Raw genomic sequence first — 26,515 nt, forward strand, 5'->3', positions numbered from 1 at the left:
TAATGGATCTTGAAGAACAGTAACATTATTATTGCCTTTAGTAAGTTCAATTATGTGTGGCTATTTTGAGTTTGTAAGAGTTTCAGTGATTTTGTCTTCATCATCCTGTACTGATATCACAGTCCTCAATAGTTCGAATTAATGAAGACTGCAAAGGTGTATTATTGGACACATCTAGACGCGTGTTGTCTAAATTTTTCAGATCCTCTTCTTAATGTAGCCAATTAAATCTACCTGTGGTTTATTAGATGAAGCCAATCCAACCTATTAGGTGAACATTCTCACACGATACTCTGAAACGCACGATCAACCGACGGTTACCGAAACTGATGATTGGAGATTTTTTTTTTTTTTTGTCTAAAATGGAAGAATTGAATATGCCTTACTTGTGGTTTCAACAAGACGGTGTCACATGCCACACGGCCCTCGAAACAATGGCCAAATTGAGAGCCGTCATCTCACGTTTGGGGCCCGTCAATTGGCCGCCTAGATCGTGTGATTTAACGCTTTTGGACTATTTCTTGTGGGTCAATGTTAAGGCTAATGTCTACAGGGATAAACCAGCAACGATTGACGCACTGGAAGCCAATATTGAAGCATTTATTCGTGAAATACCGGCCGATTTGTGTGCCAAAATTGAACCTTGCGCATGGGCTATTTAAAGCAGAGCCGCGACCAACATTTGCATGAAATCATCTTCAAACATTAAATTATACTGATCGTTATAACCATTTCAATAAATGTTTCATTAATTTTTTCAAATTTTCTGTGGTTTTTTTCAAACTCAAATCCTATACCTTTTAAAAAATCACTGATTATATATGTAGTTAAATAAAGAAACAAAATCACCAAAACAGAACTAAAACTAAATCTTAGGAATGAGAAGTTTGAGTTTGGTCGGATCATCTATTTAATGAGACTATTATATTTGTTAAAAGGTATTTGTCTGGGTTAATGATTGGAACTATATTGTACATGATCATAAGTGTCTTCTTTCATATATCAATATTTTATCTTAAATATAACGATCATACAAATAGCCAAACAGCATATTTTGATAAAAACTTGGTATTAAATTTATGTAAATGATCAACTTGGAAAACTAATAGAATACTAATGGCAACAGAAGCATTATAAATCCATTAGCCATGAAGGTTTTGCTGTTACAAGTGTTATCTCCTAGTTGACCACGCTTTTTGGATATCTCCAATAGTGTATAACTTATTTTATTTGTAGAATTCATTTAATGGAGAAATAGCAGAAACTTGAGCAAGCCGATTAATAAACGTTTATTGAATAATCAGTGAAACAAACGATTACAGAGTCATTTTTTATTAAAATTAGTATGGAGATGATATTACAGAAATTGTTTTTAAGGGTGATCTAAAAATAGTATAGATATAAAAAACTTTTTTATTATAGATTCTAAGAAATATCGTGTTTAATGAAAATCTCTGCTTGACCTAAAAATCAAAATGTAATTGTCAGATATTAATTTTTAAATCGCATATAAGTTATGTCAAAAAAAGAGTTCTGCTTCAGAGCGAAGTTATCTCAAGGACTTTTCGGAAGCTACGATTGGATTTAACCAGTCATAGTCATAAGTTATGATCCTTTTTACCCTGGTAGAATGGTGGATAAATACGATCAGCTAAAGGGTTTGATTAGTCTTTTGTTTTTCAAATGGCTGTCCATTAATAATTCTCATAGAAGCGTCATTGATTTTTGGCAATTTCAGCATAAAAATAGCATATCATTTTCAAAAATTTAGTGAAAAATCCGTGAGAGGACGTAAATCTTTGATAAATGCCGAATAAAAAATATGAAACATCTAGAATCACTTATACAACTGAATAAATATCATGGAAGAATTAACGTACAAAAAAGTGATAAAAATCAAAATTTCTTCTATATCACGTTATCTAAATCTCGTTCGGGGCTAGGATCCTTAATCGGCTGATAGGTGAACTATCTGAACTTGGGTTATAATTTCTACGAATAAATTGATTTCAAATGTCTCTTTAAAACTTTCATAGAAACCACTCTGGACTTAGTTTTATAAATTTTTTATTTATACCACCATCAATATTGCAAAGTGAATTCTCTACTAACGATTATAATATGGAAAGAGAGAGAGAGGTAGAGAATATTTTTTAGGTAATATAAAGGAAATTTTTTATAGGAGGAATGTTTTGTTTTGTACAGCTGCGGTTGCATTATCCCCTATCGTAGCCGCAGCTGCACCTGGGTCCTGTACAGTAATACAGTTCGAAAACTATGATTGAGCAAACACGATGAACCAACACAAACCATATCGAAAGTTGAGAAAAAAAAAAACAAAAAAATCTCATGCTGTCAGTTTGGTGAGATTACAAAGCTTTTGTGCTTTTTGAGCTGCTTCTAAAGAACTAAACGATCAATTACAATGTATACTGTCAACAATCAATTGAACTGGATCAAGCAACTAACGAAAAATGGTCAAAAACAAATTTTTGGCAACTCGTGGGAAAATATTGGAACTTGGCTGGGAAGTGATGCCACATCCCTCATACTTCCCTGATCTGTCACCATCTGAATACCATTTATTTCGAAGTTTGCAGATTCTTTGAGTGATAAAACTTTTACAAATGACTCTGATCTTAAATCGCACCTAGTCCAGTTTTTTGCTAATGAGGACCAGAAATTTTATGAGCGCAATATTAATAATATATAATTAATTTAAAACAGAATTTTTGCTAGAAATCAAAAATCATGACAAAGTTGTAATTGCATTCCTACTATTTATTTCAAAGATATCTTATTTTCAAAGTCGTATGTAATGCAATTGTTAATTTTGTGACATATTTTCAGATTTATTGTACTATTTAACGTCATTAGAATATAAATATTACAGAAAACAGAGTGATGGCTACTATAGAAGCTGAAATTTGCAAACTCAGTTCCCGGCATAAATCATAAACCTAAATATATAGGTATATAATCCTCTTATATATCTCTTTAACACTGTCCCTTGTACATAAATTACTTATCTTGTGGTAACGCCTGTCGTCTACATCCTTTCTAGGATTTAATAATGGGAATCGACAATTAGTTTTAGAGTTTCAGAAACTACACCTGAGACTTACCACACTGATTGTAAATATCGAGATTCGTGGAAACATCCTGTATACAGCATATTTTATAAATTAGGTTTGATAGTGAACTTTAGAATGATTTATTCATGGGGTTATCAATAGGTTGACGTTCAATATAAATACGAAAATGTGGTACTTTGAAACTGACGTACTAAATAGTAATGTGAGTACCAAATGTTGTCTTTTACAGTTTATCGAGTCGAAATATCAGATGTTTCTTGCCAAAGTGTCAGTCGGCGTTGTGCTACAGCCACGTAAACAAGTCCGCCATTATTGATGCTCCCGCCAAGTGTGAATTGCTAAGTGTGATTAATTTTCTACAGGCTGAACGCCATAGTGCTCTAGAAATCCATCGAATAATGAATCGTGTGTGGACCAAGGACGCAAATCTGTCGTTTCAGATAACCTGGTTCAGAAAACCGCAGATTCACCATTACTGCTTTGTCTACGAAATTTTCCAGAAGTTTCAACGTCTGTTTTGTACTCTACTGTTTCTGAACGGTTTGGCTACATTGGCGGCAACTTTTTTTGAAGAGGGTATTGAAAAGCTTGTCCATAGATATGGCAAATGTCTTAATCTCTTCGGTTATTATGTCGAAAAGTAACCGTAAGTGTATAAATGTTTTTGTAATAAAATTATTGTTTTATATGAACCAGTCTTTTATTTATAGCCTATCGGTGGTTGAAAAAAAAAACGGTCCTCGTAGTTATCGGTAATGAAGAATTTTATTTAAGAATCCTTTTATCCATATTGTATCCAAGTAAAAATGACCTAATCCTAAGATGTTATGTTACTTATATTTTAATATCACAGACAGGGATGCACGAATATTTTGGCATGAAATATTTACATTTTCCAAGAAAACATATTAGAAAAATTGGCATGCGTGAAATAAGAATAATACACTGAGACGAAAAGTTAGTTTACGTCAGCATTTCCAAAGGAAAAAATTCTCACGATTGAATTGGCATTTCAATATTTAACTAAAATTATGAACTAATTTAAATACGTTCGTTTATTATGAACTGTGAAGCAATACCTCTTTGTAATAGGGTTATAAAGAAACAACTGATTGGAGAATTTGAAAAATAAAAATGTATAACAAGTAGTAATATAAAAATAATTTTTATTTTTTGAGATATGGCACAGAGTGTTGTTCAACTAAACTCAACTACGAACAAATGCGGTTCGTGCGAATGTATGCAGCAAAACTTGCAGAGCATTGATTCTAGTACATTTATTCTAGATATTTTGAGATAACATATGAAACAGTGCAGAAATATAATTCGAAAGATGGTTGAGGGTAACAGTGTGCTTTGGAAGAAATCAAAAATTGAATTTGCTCGATTTCCCACACGGAGATCCGAGGTTCAAATCCTCTGTCGAACGAAATTTTTTAATAAATAAACCACTTGTTCTAAGTCCAAAGGAGAGTTAGAAATTATATGAGTTTCCTCCCAATAAATGTGTTTTTTTTTCTTGTAGAACAGACATTTATATATTTAGAAAATAGATTAAGTCATCAATGGAATAAAACTATAGTAAGAATATAAATATAATATAAAAAACACGACGCTTTAGGGCATTAGTGATAGCAATTATTTTTGTTCTTGTGGATATGTTAACGGATCACAAACTTTATGTGTCGCATGGAAGCTCGGCAAGCATAGTGTGTATGTAGAACAACAGATCCATGACAGCTGGTAGTAGTACAGCGAGGGTTGTGGAATTAGTCAGTTGATGGGAGTCGTTCATCAATGGAGGAATGCATTGGAATTTCAATGTGATTCAGTCAACCCCTTGAGGATAATGTATTACCATTCTTTGCATTAAATAAGTAATGAGAAGCAATCCGGAAGACTGGTCAGTGAGCGGGGCGACGTAGCATGTACCATCATCTAACAGCTCAAGGATGAAGACACAGATGGGGCTACTGGAGTTAGAAAAAGGAAGTGGCATCGAGAAACGCAGTATATTGATTGACAAATTTCACTGCCCTCGCTGCGCCACTAATAGCGATACTTTGCGAAATAAATAAGAAAAGGGAAATCTATTAATAAAAAAGACGTTAAGCAACATCGTGTAACCATAAATAATTTGAATTGGTGGCTGCTCAAATTTCGATATATTAAAATATGTAATATTATAAATGAGGATAGAACATCTTCATATAGTTTGAACATATTTTATTTTAATATTTATGTGTTGATTCATCTAATCATCACAATATTATCAACGTGACTGTGTATCATCACACCCGTTTATGATCAGACTATTATTTCTTATTTTTGCCTAAAAATGTTTGTACAACTGTATTGATAACATCTTAACACGTTGATGTTGATAAATTTGTTTTCGGAAATTTAAATGTCTGGCTTAAGGAAAACACATGCTAAATTTACATAAATTAGATTATTAACCTATAAATCAAAGAGTTACAATAGAAAAGCCGTCAGTTGTTCATGAAAAATGAACTCAACAAATAGTTATTAGAAAAGCTAATCAAACAGTAGTGATTGAAAACGAAATTTCTGACAAAACCATGAATTAATCATCATGAGTATAGACCAGTTAAGCACGTATAATTTTCGATAATATTCATACAGTTGGAAAAAGACAAATGGAAAAAATTCATTATTGCAGTTACCGTTACTGTACATATAATTAAATTAATAAATAATTGAGTGTTAATGAAGTAGATGCTCATAATGCTTGGTAATATATCGAATCTTGATATATTATCTAATACCTCAGTTTACGCGACCACACTTTGCGCGATTTCTCTATTATGTGGTTTTTAAAATTTGCGCTAAGTCACCTCACTCTCATTGGTTTTCAGTTGTGACATAATAGGTTTAATAAAAACATTGAGTAGTTGCCAGCTTGATGATCACGCGGTTATCGTTGCCGGTCATGTAGCTTGTGCTGTTATATTATTGGTTTATTATAAATAAAGAAATTTTTCTAGATATGATAATAAAGTGAATAAACCTTTTATAAATTAAGTTCTTACATTATTACATAATCACGTTAAACATTAAAAGCATAATAAACTAATTACTATAAAATATTAAAATATTGAAATAAGTTAAATTATTTACATTAAAATGATCCTGACTACAAAAATAATTACATCTTGTAGGATCATTAAAATGACAAACCATTTTTTTCTTGTGGTTTATTCGAAATTATAAAGAAAACTTTATCAGGTGCTTAAGTGATATTTTCACATTCGTTGGAAAATTTTTAGGTATAATGGTATAAAACACGATTTAAATACCATTTTTCAGATTAATCAAAGTTTAATAATAGAATAACCGAGAAAATAACTGTCGTATTTGCTTTGTATCATATGTTTATTGTTTGTTTTATAACTATGACGTCACGCATTATGGCGGCCTTACTGAAATGTTTAAACTACCTCCAAATTTTTGAATTTTCAATAATGTTTCTCTTTATAAATATTTATTAAAGAATTATAATAAGTGATGTATATAAATTATCCAAAACTATTTTTTCTCCAACTATCGAAGTGCCCTATTAATTGGTCTTTTACGCTCGTAGCGTGATAGCATGAGCCATTAGTTCCTCGTCTCTTTGATGATGTTTATATTTTCTAGTTGTTACTAGGTGGGTGAAAATATTTCTAATATTTTACGGTAATTACTGAATAAGATTGCTGGTTCACAGACGAGTTCAAGATACTATAAGACAGGTGGTTAAAGATATCGCTGTTATGATGGACGGGTATGAGCTTGGAAGTATTGCAGTCGAGAAGCTCGAAGAATTCGTAGCAACCGATAGCGCGCCTTTGAACGATGAAGAATTGATAGCGATCCATTAGAGCTCAGAGCGAAAGACTTAAGATCTAAGTTGGTTTGAGAATACCTGGTGACAAGGGAGTGGGGATAAATGAAGTAACAGACACAGTTGTAAAAGTAGAGGTGGATAAACCCTTCGTAAGACCCGAACCTTTCTGTGGAATGGGCTACAGGACAATAGAGAAAATACTAGAAAAGGAGGAAGATAAGAAAAATCAGTTATTGGAACAATCTTCTGAGGCTGAGACAGGCAAAGACACTCTTGGACATATATAAAGCAACAAGAAAAGTTGGCACAATAGATTTTCTGGTTCGAGTATGTGACACCTTTAATTTATAGAAAAATCATTGAATAAAGTTGACTGGAGAAGTCTTCAATATTTATTTGAATGTAAAGTATTTTTATTATGACTTCAAAATTATGAAGTAACTGGTATAAGTAAATTTGAAGCTTGAACAAATTTTTGATGCGATCAACCGGTCTAATAGGAAGTTTATTTTGGAATTCGAAACAAAGACCATCAGCCTTTTTGAAACCAAACCAATTATTGTTGAACAAAAACAAATCAATTCGTGTAAGTATTTTAATTTTCGGGAACAATGCATAGATTTCTAAAAAACACTTTATTAGTTTCCCGTCAACATAAATGCATCAAATGATTTACTACAAAAATGTTACCGACTACTAAAATGAAAAATGATTCTACATCCTGTTTTCAACTTTGATGTTGGAGCAGTTTTCTTTGCATTTCAAAACTAGGTGAAATACTTGAAATTAAATACCTCACTAAGTATGTGACATTAAATTGGAAAAACGAGTGGCAAAACGGAACGTGCATATTTAAAAATATATTAAAAAATTCTACGAAAGTCATAGTTAAAATAGATCAAAGAATTGTAAAGTAGTATCTGAAGTTTATTTTTTTAAAATATCACCATAATCTAAATAACGACTTTCTGCATAATGGCACATCTATAACCGTGAAAGGAAATTATTGAAAACCCTCTTCAGTAATGCTAATATAATTGCGGCCAATTCACCACGAATAATCTCCTTGAGCTGATCGTTGTTTTTCATATTATTACTGTAAACTTTTTGTTTGAGGTACCCCTACAAAAAAGTGAAGAAATGTCAAATCTGTATTACGAGGGGGCCATTTAATATCACTTTTTTTCGATATCAGTCAGGAAATATCTGTTTTACAACTACCATGGGGTGATTTGGTGTGGGACTAGTAGCTCCGTCTTGTTGAAATCAAGTTCTATTGGAGGCCAAAAAAACTTTTAACATTGCAACATGGTGTACGGTTGATAGTTTAAGACTATTAAGTGGTTTCTAGACTATGAGTTTGGGATTCTAACTACTCCATCAACGACAATTCAAACCAATTAATTAACGACAAAACAAACCATAGATATGAAAATGGATCCCATCAGAGGAGGATGTTGCCAAAATTGGAATATCGACCATGTATTTCCTTAAAAATGCGAGTCTTTCCATGAAATCACATCCTTTCAATTTCTGTGTTGATTGCAGCTTGTATGGATCCACTTAACAATCTCAATCTTGTCTTCGGTCCTATACGTTCTAGGACGACCTATATTTTAATTAAATTAGGACTTGGAACTAATTCGCCGTTGTCCATAATCAGATCGGTATAATAGCCAGGTAACAATTGATGAGCAACAGTTCTCGTAAAATGCGCGTACGCAAAATACATGACGCATTATGACGTCCACGAACGTGTCTACTCAACGGAAGTAAGCTCCAAGTCTGTGCGTCCTATTACGCCATTTCGTATTTTCAGCTCTTAGATATGTTTTTTGGGGTATCAAACCACGTTGCTCAACTAATTGCCTAATTTCCCAGCTAAACAGATTATGATGATTTTTTTTGTATTGTTCTGTGTTTTTGGATCCCTATGTAATATATATGAGAAATACGATGAAAACGTTATGCTATGGTACCCGCCATAATGAATTATTTTCATATGACAAAAAATCTTCAACTACATATTTTCCAGAACCTCTTCCGCTCTAAATAAAAAAATGGATAACCAAACAAAAAACTGCATGATTACTACAAATTGGGTCTGAGTGAATCGTTTTAGAAACACTTGTATGAAAGTGGGATGTAATTCTGAAGCCAAAGTTGAATTTTATAGTATCTGAACAACAATGATAATTCTCACAGAGTTGTTATTTTTTAATTATCGTGGCTTCGATCGCATAGCTGTGTACATGGAATAGAAAGATTAATTTTACAATAAGATTCACTGATATCATTACACAATGTCTTCCACTCAGCTACCCAATTGTTTCTTAAATATATTTTCCACTCAGGAATAACGTCGTTTCTTCACAAATATTTATTTCCATTTCCTGACAAAACTGTCTGCTCGATTTCTAAGTGTTCTTCCGCCTAGATAAAGGCAATAAATTATGTTAATTAAGTTTGTATACTTTCTGCACAATATTAACAACAATGGGGGCAAATGTAATTCCGATAAATGCGGCATTTTTATGTCACTGGATTTATAACAAATATATGAGATATGACATCATAGTATTTTTTTATAATTTATAATACACTAGCGGACCCGGCAGACGTTGAATTGTATATATTTCAAGCGATTAGAATATTAAAAAAATTATGAAATGGAAGACAAATTCTTCATTTTGAAATAACATCAGTGTTTGTTAAATTTTATCTTAATGCGAATTGAACAATATTTTTATATAATCCCTGAGTAATATAAATGGATAAACTTGAAGATTGTCCAACGAAAGAAAACGCCACATATAAATGGCCATGTGACAAGATTGTACAGAAAAATTAAACTGTCATAATAACGAGTCAAATTTAATATAATACACTCAAATTAATGAATAAAAAAATAAACGAAATATGTACATTCAATATACACGAAACATAGTAATTCCATCGATCTATATATCGAATACAACAGTAGTCAACATCAATTGCATTTAGTGATACTAGTATAGATAAGTAATCCAAAAACCGATCCACTCTTATGCATACATAAATGCAACGCTACCTACCGTGCTGATTTGAGAATGTAAATTTTCCAGGTCCCCATTTTAATGCATACACAAAAATTCATCAAAACCGATTTAGCCGTTTAGTTAAATTATAGATAAATAACCTTGATACCGACTATAGCGCCATCTGCTAGCTGATTTGTCATCAAACATCACAAAAATTTATTCAAATCGGTCCAGCCGCTTAAGAGGAGTTAAGTGATTTATATACACGTACAGTAGAATTATATGACATAAATTCGAACATTTTAGAAGATACACAGCAAATTATAGTTGTAAGCAAAATAATACAGTCTCGGTTATTTTATAATATTTCGGTCTACCATCTGAGGAATTTTCCTAAAAAGTTATGAATGAATTTTATATCCTTCAAAACATCTCAAAATGAATTCTAACAGATCATCAGTGCTACTGATTATATTACTTTGGACTAAAAACGTTGTATACTAAACTTTGCTCGAAAAATAAAAACTTGGGCTACTATCTGATCCGTCCTTCATACACAGTAATGTCGGGTTGATGAGAAAACATCTTCAGATTTGACATTTACCATCCTGAGATTCCAGATCTGGCTATTATCAAAGGATTATTAACTGAATACTGCGAAAAAATATATTTTAAAAACATTACACTACAGGGGATTCTCAAATTGGTCAGGAGTACCGCTAGGGGTCCACGGGAAGCTCTACAGCAAGAGTGTACTTGAATTTCCATAACTGATTTTTTGTTGATAATATGGTATAATATATATAAATATAAAAGTAATATGGTTACATCTCAAACTAGTTATAATTATTTTGAAAATCATTTTCGAGGAAACAAGTTTGGGTATTTCTGGACTAGATGAAAGACTCAAGAGAAAGGAACCCTTCGCGCTGGTTCAGGAATAAATAGAGTAGCGCAGTACTAAAATACACGACAAACAGTATTTTGGATAAACATATTCGTAAATGTGATCCTTAACATATTCATGAAGTTTGTTGAGTAGCTTGTAATAGCAATTAGGATGTATTTTGTTTCAATTTTCACCGGTCAGGCTTCTTTTTTCATGAACTTATGACTTCAAAAAGATCCCTCGCACAAGTAGGTAGAGTTAAACATGGTTTCCAACCTCAATGCAGCTTGGATTATAAATCGGTATTTTTTTTTTGGGAATAGAGACCAAATATTTCCAGTAGTAAAAAGGTTCTTTGGGGAAAATCGAATATTGCCGTTCCAACAACAGTTTGATCTCCAAAGAAACGTTTTACATTACCAGCTCAAAGAACCTCTGCATACATTTCTAAAAAAATTGGATGAATAGAGTCACAATCAATAAGCTTTTAAAATCTGGGTATCGTTTCTAAAATGGTTACCTGAGTCTTGAAAAAATGTGGACAATTTTATTTGTGATCGATCTTCTTCATACTAGGAAAGTGCTTCACACCGGATAACATTCTTTATCCACAATTCAAGCTTTCTAGAAATTGATGTTACGTCTAAAATCATTGTATCAATTATCTTTGCCTGGAAGCTGCAACCTCAAACCTCTGTATAAATAGATCAATAACCACCCTGGTATTATAATTCTTTTGTTTCTTCTACGACTAATCGTCTTTGGAGAGCATGTTATTTTCTATTGTTTTTATGCCATTGTTCATACCAAAGAATTTTCCATACAATGTTTGCTGGTTTATTATGCAATAGTAAGATATAAATTTTGGTATTTCACTATCTTCGTGACAAAAGGCAGTAAAGCCCTTGTCCAGCCTACCATTGCAGGAGATTCATCCGTAGCTAAGCTCACTAACATCCCCACGGAAAACTTTTCACATTCCGTAAACTTTTCAAATGCTAAAAATATATCATTCTTAATATTAGTAGTATGCCTAGTCAACGTCGCGTGGGTCAAATATCATTCTTATAAAAGCAGCCAATTTTTTCAGTTGATATGTCAGTCAAATTGGAAGGAAAAATAATGACCAAAGGAAGTCTTAAGCTGAGAACCTATATCAAGGCTCATAGTTTGAGCTCTTTGTATCACTGTATTAGCAGAAAGCTGAACAGATTTAATCATCATCATCAAATAATGTAGTTACAGCAACATATCCGGTGTTGATTATTGCGCATTTAGTTGAAGTTTTAATTGCATCAGCTTTTTAAATTCCACTGTGAACGTTCTTAAAATGACGCTCAACATTTCCTTTCTTTCCTATTGAGATACATAACAAAGCAAATATACGCACTAATGTTTCACTTGTGTAAAAAAGTGATCGGTTCCCTACTTTTGGTTTGAATTAACCATACTGAAAACAAACCAAGAACTTGAACATGAAAGCGTGAATTAAATACACACGGCTTAGAACTAACCTCACTTAAGCTAGACAAGTGACAACTGACTATATACTGCGCGGCTGTGATGGTTTCCATGGTTTGACCATAACCAGCTCAGAGTTGCAGCACGAGCGTGGCCGTGAGATACCCAAAATTACACTGCGAGTTATCGGTTGTTTATGACTGTTTAGCGACCACTGATAAATACATTTTCCAAATATCGGTGAATAAAAGTTATAAATTTAAATAATTTTCATGTATATACGTAAATTCTAGGGGTATTTTACGTAATCTTTGTACAAGCACCATTACAATGGATACCTTTAATTTTATGTTTTATTTTCAGCCTTGACTGAATCCAGATTCCAAACTTTTTTGAGGGATATATTTGATGGTATGTAAGCATGTTCTGGGTCAAAATTATGACATGGGTATTACTAACCCCCAATTAATTACTAAAAATTTAATAATATAGGGAATTTCATTAGTAATTATTATATTTTGATTGTGTTTAAAATATTTTCGAATTGTTTTGTGATTGAAAGATTATGACTCTAGCTCATCAGGTTGCATTTGACCGATGGCATGAATTATACGGCTTCGAGAGCCCCTGGAGTTTATAACTTATTCACATAAACTTGTGTACAAGAAAAAGTATGATGGAATATAATAGCATGAGTCGACGGCTAGTTTACATCATATCGTAAGATGACTACACCCTCAAAACGGATTGTTTTGTATGAGCCACTTCTTTTAGGTACCTACATACCTACAAAAGAAGTGACTTTTTCGAATTGCGTTCTTGACCTTATCTCCTAAAATTATGGTTACTTTCTAGTTACTCCAAAGCCTCTTCAGCGTAGACAAGTAATTTTTTATAGTCGTGTACCTTCAACTCCTGAATCAGTTTTATTTTGTATGAGTGCAGGCTGATCTCAAGACAGAAAGTGTAAAGTTGTGATTTGCAAAAGTTCAAGTTTTGTTAGCGGTGCAAAATCGAGTGCTCAAGGACAGTTAAGATATATCCAGCAGATATTCATTTCTTCAAGAATTGCCTGTTATTGTTCACTGAATAAGTGTATTCAACTTCATATACCACACTATCCTTGCAGTTAGATGATTATGTAAGATTTAAAATGAGCTAAGCGCACCCGAAGAGAACGCTTAATTTGATAAAACAAATAATTTACTTATTGCAAGTTATATAAATCCATGGTGAATTTGCGGATTAAATGAATGACAGAGATAGGCTGAACAGCATGACCAACTGTTAAATAGTAGAAGTCTTCTATTGGAAGACATCATAAAAACATAATTGAGTAAAAATATAACGTACTTCGTAATAGGTGTTCACACCTCATATTCAAAGGGCTTGTAAGCATGAAGCTATAGGAATATAAAAAGGTATTAACGCGAATGCCACTTTATTGGCACTTTCAATGAATGACACATTTTAAAAATTGGTCCATTGAGGACAAAGTATTTGCAAGAATATGCAGAGTAACGATTTTGAACCTAACTCACACAGGCTTTTTATATATTTCAAATACGTCCTCAATTCTCGAAAAAAAAAATGAAGTAGATCTTTAGTTATATGGTTGATACAGCTGGTCGTGATTTGCCTTTTATTTTCTTATACTTTTCAAAAATAAATTTACTTGAGCTTTGGTCTATTCTTATGAATAATTTTAAAGTAATATATTTTAACATTTTGACACAACCTCGGCTGGAGATTACTTGAAAAGTATTCTACATAAAAATAAATAATTCAACAGAGATTTTTCAAAAAAAAACTTCTGATTAATAATAAATATATCTTTCATCAGATGTGGTATATTTTCAACGAAATATTTAGATAACAGTTATTGAAGGAAAAATGTAACCGAATTGAATAACATACAAAACTATTTTGAGAAAAATTCGAGCACGTTGAAAAACATCAAAATCTAAATCTAAAATATTCAATTCCAATTATAAATATTAATTTTACCCTCAAGATTAAATGAAATAATATTTTTTCAACGTCACTCCACATAACATCAACATAAAACAGAATTGTATAAAAAACCAGATTGTTCCTCAAGATAATTAATATCACCCCAGCTCCCAAAAAATCAGTAATTTTAAGCATCGCTGATAGAGCTAACAAATCCTCAATTTAGAAAGGCTGAAATTGAGCCGAAACGCCAAAAATATTTCCATAAAAAACACATTATTCATGAAAATCGAGAAGGGATCTAATGAAATGAACTTTTTGTGAGAAACAAAAATTTGAACCTCCTCATAATATTCGAATATAATATTTGTTTCAGATTATCAAAAACCATAAATTGAATTATTCATTGTATGATTTCTATCTCAAAACCGTTTTTTTACACTTCTGTACTATTTTTAATACATTCTCTTTCTTTGATATGTCAACAATTTTCGTTCTCAAAACTATTCAGTTATAACTGAATCATCGCATGAGAAAATAATTGGATACAATGCTACTTTGAACTTGGGAGATCATTTTGAAACGTTTTGATTTATAATCAAATATTTATGTAGCTATCAATTTTTAATTACACATTTTCACAATTTTTCAACAATTGAGGTAAAATACAACTTACTGAACAGTTTTTTACTTGTTTCAGCTCAAAAGACAGGCGGAACACAACTTAAGCTTGTCATAGACTTCGCTAATAACATGCAAGCACTTTTTAAACCAATGAGGTAAGTAAATAATTTAATTAACATTTAATAATTATATTATTTATCTGTAAATATTTTTCTTTGTTCCACTTCTCAAGTTGTTGCAATACTCATTGAAGACCTTTTAGCCTTTTGCTAGAATGAGCAGACATTCACAGAGTAGATCTTTGCCATCTCTATGATTTGCTCGAAAAATTTACAGTTGTCTTGGGCTATCACCCTCATCTCAAGGTGGTAGTTGATGGAGCAGTGTCCTGCTAGAGAATTTACCATCATCTAAATATTGTTTCGTTTCTGGAGATCTCAAGAAGCTCCTCATACTTCTTAACTGATGTGTCCTAATAGGGTTCTGGTCCAAAATATACAGTTTGGGTAAGCTGTCTATTTCAACATTCCCTAGGTAATTCTTGCGACCTGGTAGCCACATTAAAGTTACTTTGTTTCTTTCAACTAATGCTTGTAAAGTTTGTTCACTGCTAACTTGAACGTGGACTCAATAGCCTTCAGGGCCTCCAAACATTTTTGATCACTTATATTTGTTGCCAGCAACTCTACCTAAAAAACAGTGTAAGTGATTTTGCTCGTGGTTTGGACAGTTTGCATTTTGGTCCAAAAATGCCAAATCCAACTGATTGATCATTATTACCAGTTCGAATAGAATAGCTATATCCATCATGCTATTGATTTCGACTATTTGCTTATGACTGCTTTATAGCTTTATGATTGTGATTGGTTTGTTGCTTCAATGTAGTGAGACATAAAAAATAACTAGAAATATAAACACTAATGTCTAATAAAATTGATTAAAGAACCCGACTAAGAATGCTCGAAAAACCGTCGTGGTCTAATTCCACATTTATTGTTGGAATAATTTTGTTGTCTAAGGTTTTAAGGTCAATAAATTAACATTAAACTGGCTGTTATGTTACTCGCCAATCTGTAGTAATTGACAGCATCACAAAAACTTGATAAACTTGATCTTGGACATTGACAAACAGACTTATAAGACATGATAAGAACATTTCGAGTACAGCATTTCAGATTACTTGCATGTTGGGTGAAAATACTGAACAAACGCCTGAGGATTATTAAGTGGGGTAATCGATTGACTGAAGAAGAATAGTTAAGAACTACTTATTTATTATAGTACTGTAATCTGGGGTTGCAATATATACAATGCATTGAAGAAATCGAAGAAATGCTGCCGGTGTATTATTTTAACAGTGCTTAGTCGGATGAGATAATTTATTTGTTGCAAAATTTAACCCCAAAGTGTATTATCTCCAATATATTTCCGACCTTTCGAATATTTATACATTCATCATCTGGTAATTAATTAGTTTCAAGTTTCGTTGTTTGTTCTAAAAGACATTTCAAAAATTTCAAAGATAAATATTCGAGCTGACACTTGATAAGAATTTAATCAATAACCTTGATATTTCTATAATATACAAATAAGAAAAAATAGTAGAATACAGTTTTGGAAAATCTTAGAGAGGTTGAACCGACTTGTTATAGAATAAGCTATGCACCTTGATTACATGCAGTTTTGTACATATATATTTAGTGAAATGCACGAAAACGTTAATTTCTTAGATAGATCATAAATAAGTAATGAATATAACATGTTGTGTCCAACAGAAAAAAATTATTTGATTTGAGAATAATAGTTAGGAACTGATGATCATCCTCTATACGAGAACAATCAAAAGTTTTCTTGCTTAAATTTTGTTAGATAGAGATAAATTGGCAAAAATGCTCGACTCTAATTGAAATTCGAGTATTAAATGTCGATACGAACTGTAAATTCATATTTGCGATTTCGTTGGATAAAAATTCATAGCATCTCAACAGATTATATAATGATTATTCAAATGCTTTCCCATTCAATTATCAGTAAAAGTGAATTTAAGTTTCATTCCGCAGCGTTGATATGAAGTACCTAGTAATTAAAACTCCATATATTTGAATTTCAAATTCATTTTCTAGACTTCTACTACTGATAACAGGATTGGTATTCAGGCTATACTTTTTTAATCTTATATTCATCTAGCGTCAAGAAAATATCCCGTGAAAAAATAATTATTATTGTTCATACGATATTTCTTTGAGAACTTTTTTTGTCATCCTTCCATCCCGGCAATCTATATTTTTATCTTTTATAATAGCAAAGCATCTTTTTCAATTACTAATACGAGTATAGTTTGACAAAAGTAATTTAACAACACTATTGGACTTCTTGTTTTTGTGTAACAGAGCAATCCGACAAGCACTCAGCTTCACAACCTCGTAGAGTAATACTGAAGGAGTCCGATGAGACTCGTAATTTTGTTTTGACCACTTGTGGAAGCGGGTATATCCGCAAATTTTAGAAAAATGAAAAAAGAGCTTTATCTGTTGGTGATTAGATTATGTATTTATGAGTATTTATAGTGAATTTTCACCATCATGACGACTCTCAAATTGGTTTTACGAGTTTTTAGGTGGTCTTGATGAGTCAAGTCCAGGTATCCTGAAAACAGCTACTACAGAGCGTAAAAAATCGGTCGTTCGCCCATTGAAGTTGCGCGGGATAGGCATAAGGATCCACTAATATTCAACGAAAATAAATTTGAGTCCATAGAGGAGGTCATCGCTACCACGGAGACTTACTTTGCAGACCTCGGAAAAACTTAAACCAGTTACAAACGTCGTAATATCTCTGGGTCCCGTGTATCGGCCTATTTTGAGAAATATTTCAAAATTTTTATTTTTATTTTGGATCACTCTCACATATAATATCTGCTAAATGATTGGTGGCAATAGAGATATAGATTGGTATATATAGCTGTGAGATTTGGTTAATCTTTGGCGCCACATTGATCAAATATGCGCCATTTACGGGGATGGAAATTAATCTGAGCTATCATCATTACATTCTTAGTTTCATCCATGTTTTTGTTTATTATCTGTAGAAATTTTACCGAAAAGATAGAAGATAGATTAGTTTCAATCATCTTATGAAAAAATGTTTTAGTTATTGATTAAATACAGAAAAAAATTATTCCGAGTGTTAATTCAACATTATTTGTCAAGAGAAATCATAATTAGAAAAACCAAGGAAAAGATACTTAAATATTATCTTAAAATGGTTCATATGTGGTAATATGATGAATTGTTTGTAGAATACTAAATATTTCAACCAAAAATGATACAATATTTTCATGAGAAATTGCATATGAATAAGCCAGTAGCAAGGTATAGATATCTTCAAATATATGTGGTGAAGTTTTTGGCGATATGTCACAGTAAATGAAACTTGGACTTCATCCATGGCACTAGCTTTTGGGATTTCGAAGCTATAATCTTTATTGATTATTTAGAAAATGGGAAGATGGTGAGAAAAAATTCCCTGGACTAAGTTAAGTTGAAGGCAGATTTTGAAAAATAAATTACCTATTTTTCACAACTTTCTCGAACTTCTTTTTTAAAATTCACTCGCTCATAATTACTATTTAGCAATTCACTAGTATAAATTAGTAAATGATAAGATGAAACCAATACATTTCATTTTCTTTCTTAAAACAGCTTTTCCGATGGAAATCTAGAAATTACTATAATGAAAATGATGAGAAATATGAAATCCTTCGTTCCTTCTCCATAGAGATCAATTTATCTATATTTCCCTGGGGTTCTAAACAGATATTGCTATAATTTTCAAGCTCTCAGTAGTATATCAATAATAATGTGATAAATAATTGTGGTGCAAGTATCATATGTTTTACCTATTTACATCAGAAAATAAAATTATTGATGCAGATACCCGTTTCAGATAATATTTATATTGGAGCAAGTGATGTACAATGGTTATTTATTACTTCATACTTGTTCATCTACTTAAAATAATTTGATATTATTTATGGAAATCAAAGATACATTTGAGCGTCTTTCTCGATTTCTCGATTTATTCATTATCAATAGCCCTAAGTAAGTACATTTATATATACATATATGAATCAAAGTCGTTTCTATATAAAGAATATTGTCCAAATTTTGGCAAGGGAATTCCAATAAAAATTGATTCAGTGTTTAAATACTCAACGCTCGAAGAGAAAGTAGTTTAAAGTAATAAATTGGATAAACGAGAACTCGCATCGCGAGCTGTGCATATTAATTAATTGTGTATAGTGAATAGTATATTTAATAATAAGAGTCCAAGTGAATTGGAATTGGAAGATCGGAATATATATCACGATATGGTAACGCCAGAAAAGATATCCTAGTGTGGAAAGTGATAGTGCCGTTGACGGCCAGAAAATCATTTCTAAAATCGGATATTCCGAGTGAAATGGAAAATCCGATAGACGAGAAAAAATAGGAGTTATGCAAAAAGAGTGAACAAATAAAACATCACAAAGCAGAAACACCCCCAAGATAGAATAGATTGGTTAATTAGCCCGATTCAACGTTGTGAACCAATTTAGTGAAACAATTTGAAGCAGACACGAATAAATCATCGTTAAGGAGAATGCTGTAAACTTCGCGTTTCGGTGAGATGCCTTAGATGTCCCTCAAACTATGCCCGGTGAAGAAATATTGCAACGTATCGAATTAAAATCTCTCAAAAATTTCAACGAATTATTTATTACTTTTGTTTGTTTTGTTTTTGTTAAATTGGGGTCAACACAAGAAAAGTTATCCACATTTTCTAGTAGTAAAGATCATTATTATTTCTCAGAAACTTTTAATTGAATAGTATATTAAAAAATTAAGATTGAACTAGACATACTTTATTAAGATATAGGGAAGTTTATTTAATCTAATAAGACAGTCTTCATATTTGTTGAATAAAATTCAGAAATATCGGATTTGGTTATAAATATGAGGATGGTACCAAAAGTATATGGCCCAACAGAGAAAACGTAATTTCCTTCTAGCTACATACACTTTTCCCAGCAATGTTCAATAAGTTCGATACCGTTTTGATAATAGGAATCGTCAAACTCCTCAAAATAGCCGTTAATTCCCGATGTAACCTCTTTATTGTTGGAAAATAGTTTACCCTCGAGTCTGGGAACAGAAAATAATCCGAAAGGGCTAAATCTTTAATTCATTAATTTAGGCCATTGTAATATAGGATGTGTGAGCTGGTGCATTGTCTTGATAAAGCAACACTTTGTTTTTAGCCGAATGCGGCCGTTTTGCTTGATTTCTTCGCTCAAACGTTGCGAAAGTTCTCATAAAACTCGCCGTTGATAGTTTTTCCTTTTTCAAGATAGTCAATAAAAATTATTATATTAATACCACGAGCATCCCAAAAAACCAACGCCATGATCTTGTAGGCAGATGGAACGGTCTTTGCCTTTCTTGGAGCCGATCCTCCCTTTTCAGTCCATTGTTTTGATTGTTCTTTTGTTTCGTGTATGAATTGATGAACCCAAGTTCTATCAATTGTTATGAAACAACGTAAAAATTCGTCTTTATTTCTGTGAAACCTTGCCGAACATTCGATGATAACATCTTTAAGACTCTGTTTTTGTTCCTTTGTGAGGAAACACGGCACGCATCTTGCGCACAACTTTCTCATGTTCAAATTTTCAGTAAATATGCGATGTACTGCACTTTTTAAAATGCCTACTATGTCTGATAGCGCACTTTCCGTCCACGATCATCCAGTACCGTTTTCTTCAGTATTTCTCGAGTCGTCACCTCATTTGGTTGACCACTGCGATGATAAGCTTAGCAGGTTGTACTTCCTCATTTAAACCCTGCTTACCAATATTTTACTGTTTATACCCAAGGAGCAGTCTCACCAAGAGTAGAATCAGCTTTTATATTGGTTGAGCTGATGCCTTTGGTATTTGGTATTTTTCAAGCCACTACCGCTATCTCTATATCAGGCCAGGTATTTCTGGAACCATCATCATAAGTTTTAAAAATGTGAACAAACAATAGAAAGATCCCTTAGGAGAAGAATTATTAAATACTTAAAAATTCTTGAATAGACTATTAATTGAGGAAAGCTATAGGTTAAATTATATCACTCTATGACCAATAAAAGCAATGCATCAATGGAAAATGTTATAAAAACATGGAAATTTATTTTTTTCATAGTTTTCAATACCCTATTTGTCAAACTATTTGTGTGATAATTCATCGTATATATTCTCTTCAAATGATTAACAAGCAGTGTAATGTAGGTCATAACTCACTGAAGAAGTTGAATCCTACATTTTTTACGACCATAAAAATAAATACCAAGATACAACTGAAAGAAAAAAACGTTATGCACAAATTTGGTTGTTCCTTTTATCAATGCTTTAAAAATTTTTGTTGTAATCACCCATTCTATTTACTAAGAAAATGAAATGCAAAGTTATTGGTTTTTTGCATATATGTAGTTGATATAATAAATGAGTATATATATAGTGAATATTTCATGTGAGGTATCTGAATTATTCTTGTTAGAATCATCGTCGTATCCCTCAGCCTCAGGAGTTGATCGCCATTCGCCATGGCATTTCAATGCGCTTATATCTCCCACTGTATCTGCTGACAAAGTTGCCGACGAGGGTAGAAAACAAAGCACTATGAATAAATTATAATCTGGTAGTATATTTTCCTATTGCTCCAAATTTATTAATGCCAATTCTTTGTGAGTGATATTTTCCATTTTCAAATTTGAAGTTTTTGTCTGATAAAAAATAGATCCGTGATCTCTTGAATCTTTAATTTGCATAGAGTGTAATTATGTTGTGCCCTTAATGCTCATTATTATTGTAACCTAAATTCACTCTTTGCCTTTTTAGATAGATGTTTCTCTAATAGATGATTTTTCTTACTTTCTAGTCTAGTCTCTTTCTTATTATTATTTTCCCCTTTGGAATTCTTAACTCGGCACCCCATTTGAAAAGAAAATTATTTAAAAGAGGAGAAATGTTATGTACAAAAAGAACAACAAACATTTTTCCCAGTATACCAATCGGATATTTTTGTTCAATGATTTAAAAGATGACATAATAGATTAGAGTATAGATTAGTCTATGAATAGTTGAATTCATTTGAAATTTTCACATTTGTATAAATAAACTATTACAGACAGTGCTGTTGATATGAATTTAAGAAATATCTTAAGAAAGTTGCTAGGAAAAATATTATTAATAAATCAATATTTCGAAATAAGAATTTGCTCAAATAAAGACAAAGAAGCAGTATCTCTTCTCATACCTTATTAAAAGAAAAGTAAATTTTTTTGAATGGAATCGATTTTCCTGCTTGATTTGCTAGATTGCATAATTTTCTGTTCCATCATATCCTCTCTACCCATGCCATTGTAGTAATTGCCAAGGAGAAAGATAAAAAATCGTTTTAAGAGAACGTGACTGAGTTTTCAACCAAACTTTAGCATTTCATTCGATTGTGTCCTCTGACAAAAAAATTATTTCCAATGAATTTTTCGACAGAAAAGTTCGAAACTTACGGATTTCTCCCATTCACCAATTCAAACTCAAAGTAACTGGATTATAAGAATAAAAAAATGCATGACTAATTATGATTTAATCGCTTGTAATTGAATTTTAAAATTCGGTGAATTCGCGCAGAGTCTTTAATCTGTTTTGTATAAATAGCGGACTTGCCTTTGATGATCCATCATGAAGGACGATATTTCGGCTATGAAGATTGATATTACGGCTAAGATCAACTAGAAGGTTTCGACCAAGAAGAGTTACATTTTTGCCGAAATTCTATCATTGAAAACCGACTTTGCTGTTGACGTCTAAATAAAACGTCGTCTCTAAAATCGGATATCGAGAACAAAATGACAACGATGGATGAGAAAATCAAGGAATTAGAAAGAAAGATCGCGAATTCGAAGGCAGAAGATATCCTAGTAGAAGAAAGGAAGATCATACAGAACCATACAACATACAAGCACCACTGAAAATAGAAGAGATCGGCAGTTCTACACAAGTCAAGGCCCCAACGTTCGAAGGCAAGACATCTTGTACCAATTACGTTAAGTAGTTTGAGGCAGTCGCTAGAATGAATAATTGGTCCGATAAAGAAAAAGTAGTGAACTTGACCATTATACTATGACGAGACGCCTTAAATGTACTCCAGACGATACCTCTTGAAGAAACTGACGACAGTTGAAGAAGAGGTTGGACATGCGATATGGTCACGAGCATCTAGAACACCTATACCAATCGCAGCTGAAGAAGGCAGTAGCGTAACGAAACTCTTCGAGAGTACGATGTCTAACGTCTAATGTCTAATACTAGAGTTTATATAAAGATATCTTTAAAATGTTCAATCCGTTGGAAACAACTATCGATCCTATTGGGTATGGAATATTACATATTTTAAATGTTCACAAAGGCATCCGAAATGTACAATTTTTCAATACTCACTGAATTAGACCGATGGCCGGTTTTCTGTTGGCATTGAGAACCGCTGGAATTCTTGGTATATTCGCCCTATCTACCCTATAACGAGATCTAATTTTAAGATCTCGGTGGTTAGATTACTATGATCTCGAATCACTCATTCTAAAGTTCAATCCCGCTTTCAAAAAAATATTCCATATCAAACAGTGACTTTTCCCAAAAACCTAAACAGCACGCTCTTGGATCTCATGCTCAAGAGTTTTGTTTACCGACGTAGCAATTCTTCCAGTAATGGATATCATCATTGAACATATTTTTGTGTTTAAAACCATGCTCAAGTTCTAACTACTTCTACTCGGAAGCCCAGTCAACGAACATACGTCTTTGTCTATGGTGGATCACCTTGAAATCCTAAGTCTTTAAAATTTTTACGAATAAGGCAAAATTCATTTGTGGTCTTTAAAAGATCAAGTTCTTGTGAGAGACGCGAAGTCGACTGTATTTCATTTACACTCTCATGGACAGTGGCGATATATTCGATAAGGAACAGGTTTTGATTGATCATTTACTTATTTTTTATTTATTATGTCGACCATAAAATAAACAAAGTACTTGGAATATTGCCAGAACAGATAACAAATTTTGATAAAATAATTTATTCATTTGTACGTATGATTGGACTTTATTATCCATAGAAATTAGGCAAAAAAACCTGAATAAATGATAACCAATTTGACAAACATAGCTTCAAAAGCATAGTCGCTACCTATTGGCCAAGCTAAGCCCCCATTGGAAAGCTTTCCATTGAGATATTGATTACTGTACCTATGTAATTAATTCATCAACATAAAATCTATATAGATTCTGAAACTTAGTATGATACGTTGCCATATCTTAAATTTTAAGATATGGCAACATTGATGTGCATATGTCAAATCTGACATTACCATCATAAATTTTGACATTTTTAATGGTGAACGTACTCAGAACATGTTGTCATACGAGTGCTATTCAAGTTGTTTACAGATACTTGAAACATTCATCTTGGTCAAAAAATAGCATTTAATCGACAAATTTTGATTATTTTTTATTACTTTCGAAGAACTAAACCAACAGCAGTGTACCGATCAACTTAGTTTCCACTTGCATAATTTTACAATCACTCAAAAAAAGTTAGTGTCGATTGGTGCGATATAATTCTAAAAAAAATCAATCACGGTGGTTCAAAAGACGTCTGTAAGATCGTGATAGGTGACGAATTATGAATCTATTCCTATCAACCCAAAACTGAACAACAATCGACTGTATGGGTCTATCAAGACGAACGAAAAAGTTGGATATGTCGCTACTGTTGCATAAGAGCAACGTAGAACGGTCAATTCTGAATGGGACAGCTAGAAATGGTCGGAAAAATCATTCTCTACCACGACAATGAAAACTCTTACAAAGACTCAAAACATGAAATTGATAGGTCATCTGCCGTACCGTTCTTGTTTGACACCCAATGATTTCTTTTTATTTCCACAGATTAAAAATAAATTGCGATTTACACCTGAAGAAGCGTTCAAATCACAACCACAATCTGAATGAAATGTTTACTGATATTAAAGAAGAATATTTTGAAAAACAATAAAGCAATATCCATCCTATCTCAATACTTGAGTAGCAACCCTCGTATAACATGTGATAATATTTTCAGTTTTACTGTTTCTATCATTTCAGAGCATAATTTTTATATTTTATGGAAATTCGTATTGCCATCTAAGTATATTTTTATCATTCTATCACTGCTTTAGTTTTAGTAATAAACTCATGAAGTAGTTTACAAGACTATTAACGAGATCCTCACATATCTAGTGTGGCAGTGAATTCTTCTGTAATAATAGGCACCCTATTTTGTTTCAGATTTCCACGAGAACAACAGACTCTTCCTAATCACTTCTATTTTACGGATTACGAAAGACACAATGCCGAGATTGCTGCATTCCATTTAGATAGGTATGTATAGATTTTCCAAGGGTAGTTTTCTAAAATATACACCTCAAATCACATATTTTGAAGATTCTTATTTGTTCCACAAACAAATTCTCACATTATATGGAAATTGAGAACTAATTATATCAAACTAACAGTACGATTGTATTCATTTCAAATTTTTCTGATCTGAACCGATTTTATATTGGAAAATAATTTACAGAAAAAGGGGACCAAACAGGAAAGTTTTTCCCTTGGGATACATGCCACTCCCTGTTGATATAAGAAATAACCGTAAAATCTTTGTTGTATTTATCCGTTGTTCATTGCTCTGCATGAGAAGGGCTCTACGAAATTACAATTCTATATTTCGTAATTGTGAATCCTAATTTTGATAGAACAAGCATTCTTTTCGGTAAAAGCTTATTGAAATCGAATTCTCATGATTTTGTATCAACGTTTAATATCAGTCAGAATTGATTGAACTTGAGTTTTTGCATAAAAACGATCTCCTATCTATCTATCTAAATAGTGGAACTGAAAAATATAATTATCATTTTCAATTTTAAAAATACTATCCTTTACAGTGGCATAATATGGTTTTTTAATCACTTAATTCTGAGGGTTGAGATAAATTTAAACACACGATATATCTTACTACTAAGCTTCGCTTAACGCACTAATTTATATTTTAAATACACCATTCACTACACACCCGTTTGTTGCACTAATTTGAACTCTTCAATTCTGTTATGAAAATAGTTGACAAAAGTGGTTTCGATATCTACACAAGAATGTAATTTCGTAACAATACCTGTATCAGTTTTGTAAAACCACTGAATTCAATAATTCGAAAGTTGCTACTTAAATTTTGAGATATAGCAACACTGAATGTACTCAAATCCTGTTGTCATACGAGTACTATTTGAGTTGTCTACAGATACTTGAAGTATTCATCGATCAACTCGCTTCGAATTTTGGTGATTAAGCATCATCTCGAACACAGTGTTTCGCTGGTTTTCCGAATTCAATCGTGGTCGGCCTTAGCTACAGAATAAATTTCGTGAAGGTCGTCTACAATCTGCTGTTGTGCCAGAAAACATCGATGTTCTGCATGAACTGAGATGAACAAGATAGTCTTGTAACATA

At 32.3% G+C, this 26,515-nt stretch overlaps 1 protein-coding gene across 2 annotated transcripts in view; it reads left to right on the plus strand.

Moving 5' to 3' along the window:
- Positions 1-26,515, plus strand: part of LOC130901438 (extracellular serine/threonine protein CG31145) — a 210,419-nt gene that overhangs the window by 123,251 nt on the left and 60,653 nt on the right. Inside the window, exons 5-7 of one of the 2 annotated variants that reach the window (XM_057812842.1) lie at positions 12,679-12,726; positions 14,969-15,047; positions 25,298-25,390. In XM_057812842.1, coding sequence (XP_057668825.1) covers positions 12,679-12,726; positions 14,969-15,047; positions 25,298-25,390 — 220 coding nt within the window. The remainder of the gene's footprint in view (positions 1-12,678; positions 12,727-14,968; positions 15,048-25,297; positions 25,391-26,515) is intronic. The other variant, XM_057812841.1, reaches the window with a different exon arrangement.

Source organism: Diorhabda carinulata, chromosome X, assembly GCF_026250575.1.
Source record: "Diorhabda carinulata isolate Delta chromosome X, icDioCari1.1, whole genome shotgun sequence".
Lineage (NCBI taxonomy): Eukaryota > Metazoa > Arthropoda > Insecta > Coleoptera > Chrysomelidae > Diorhabda > Diorhabda carinulata.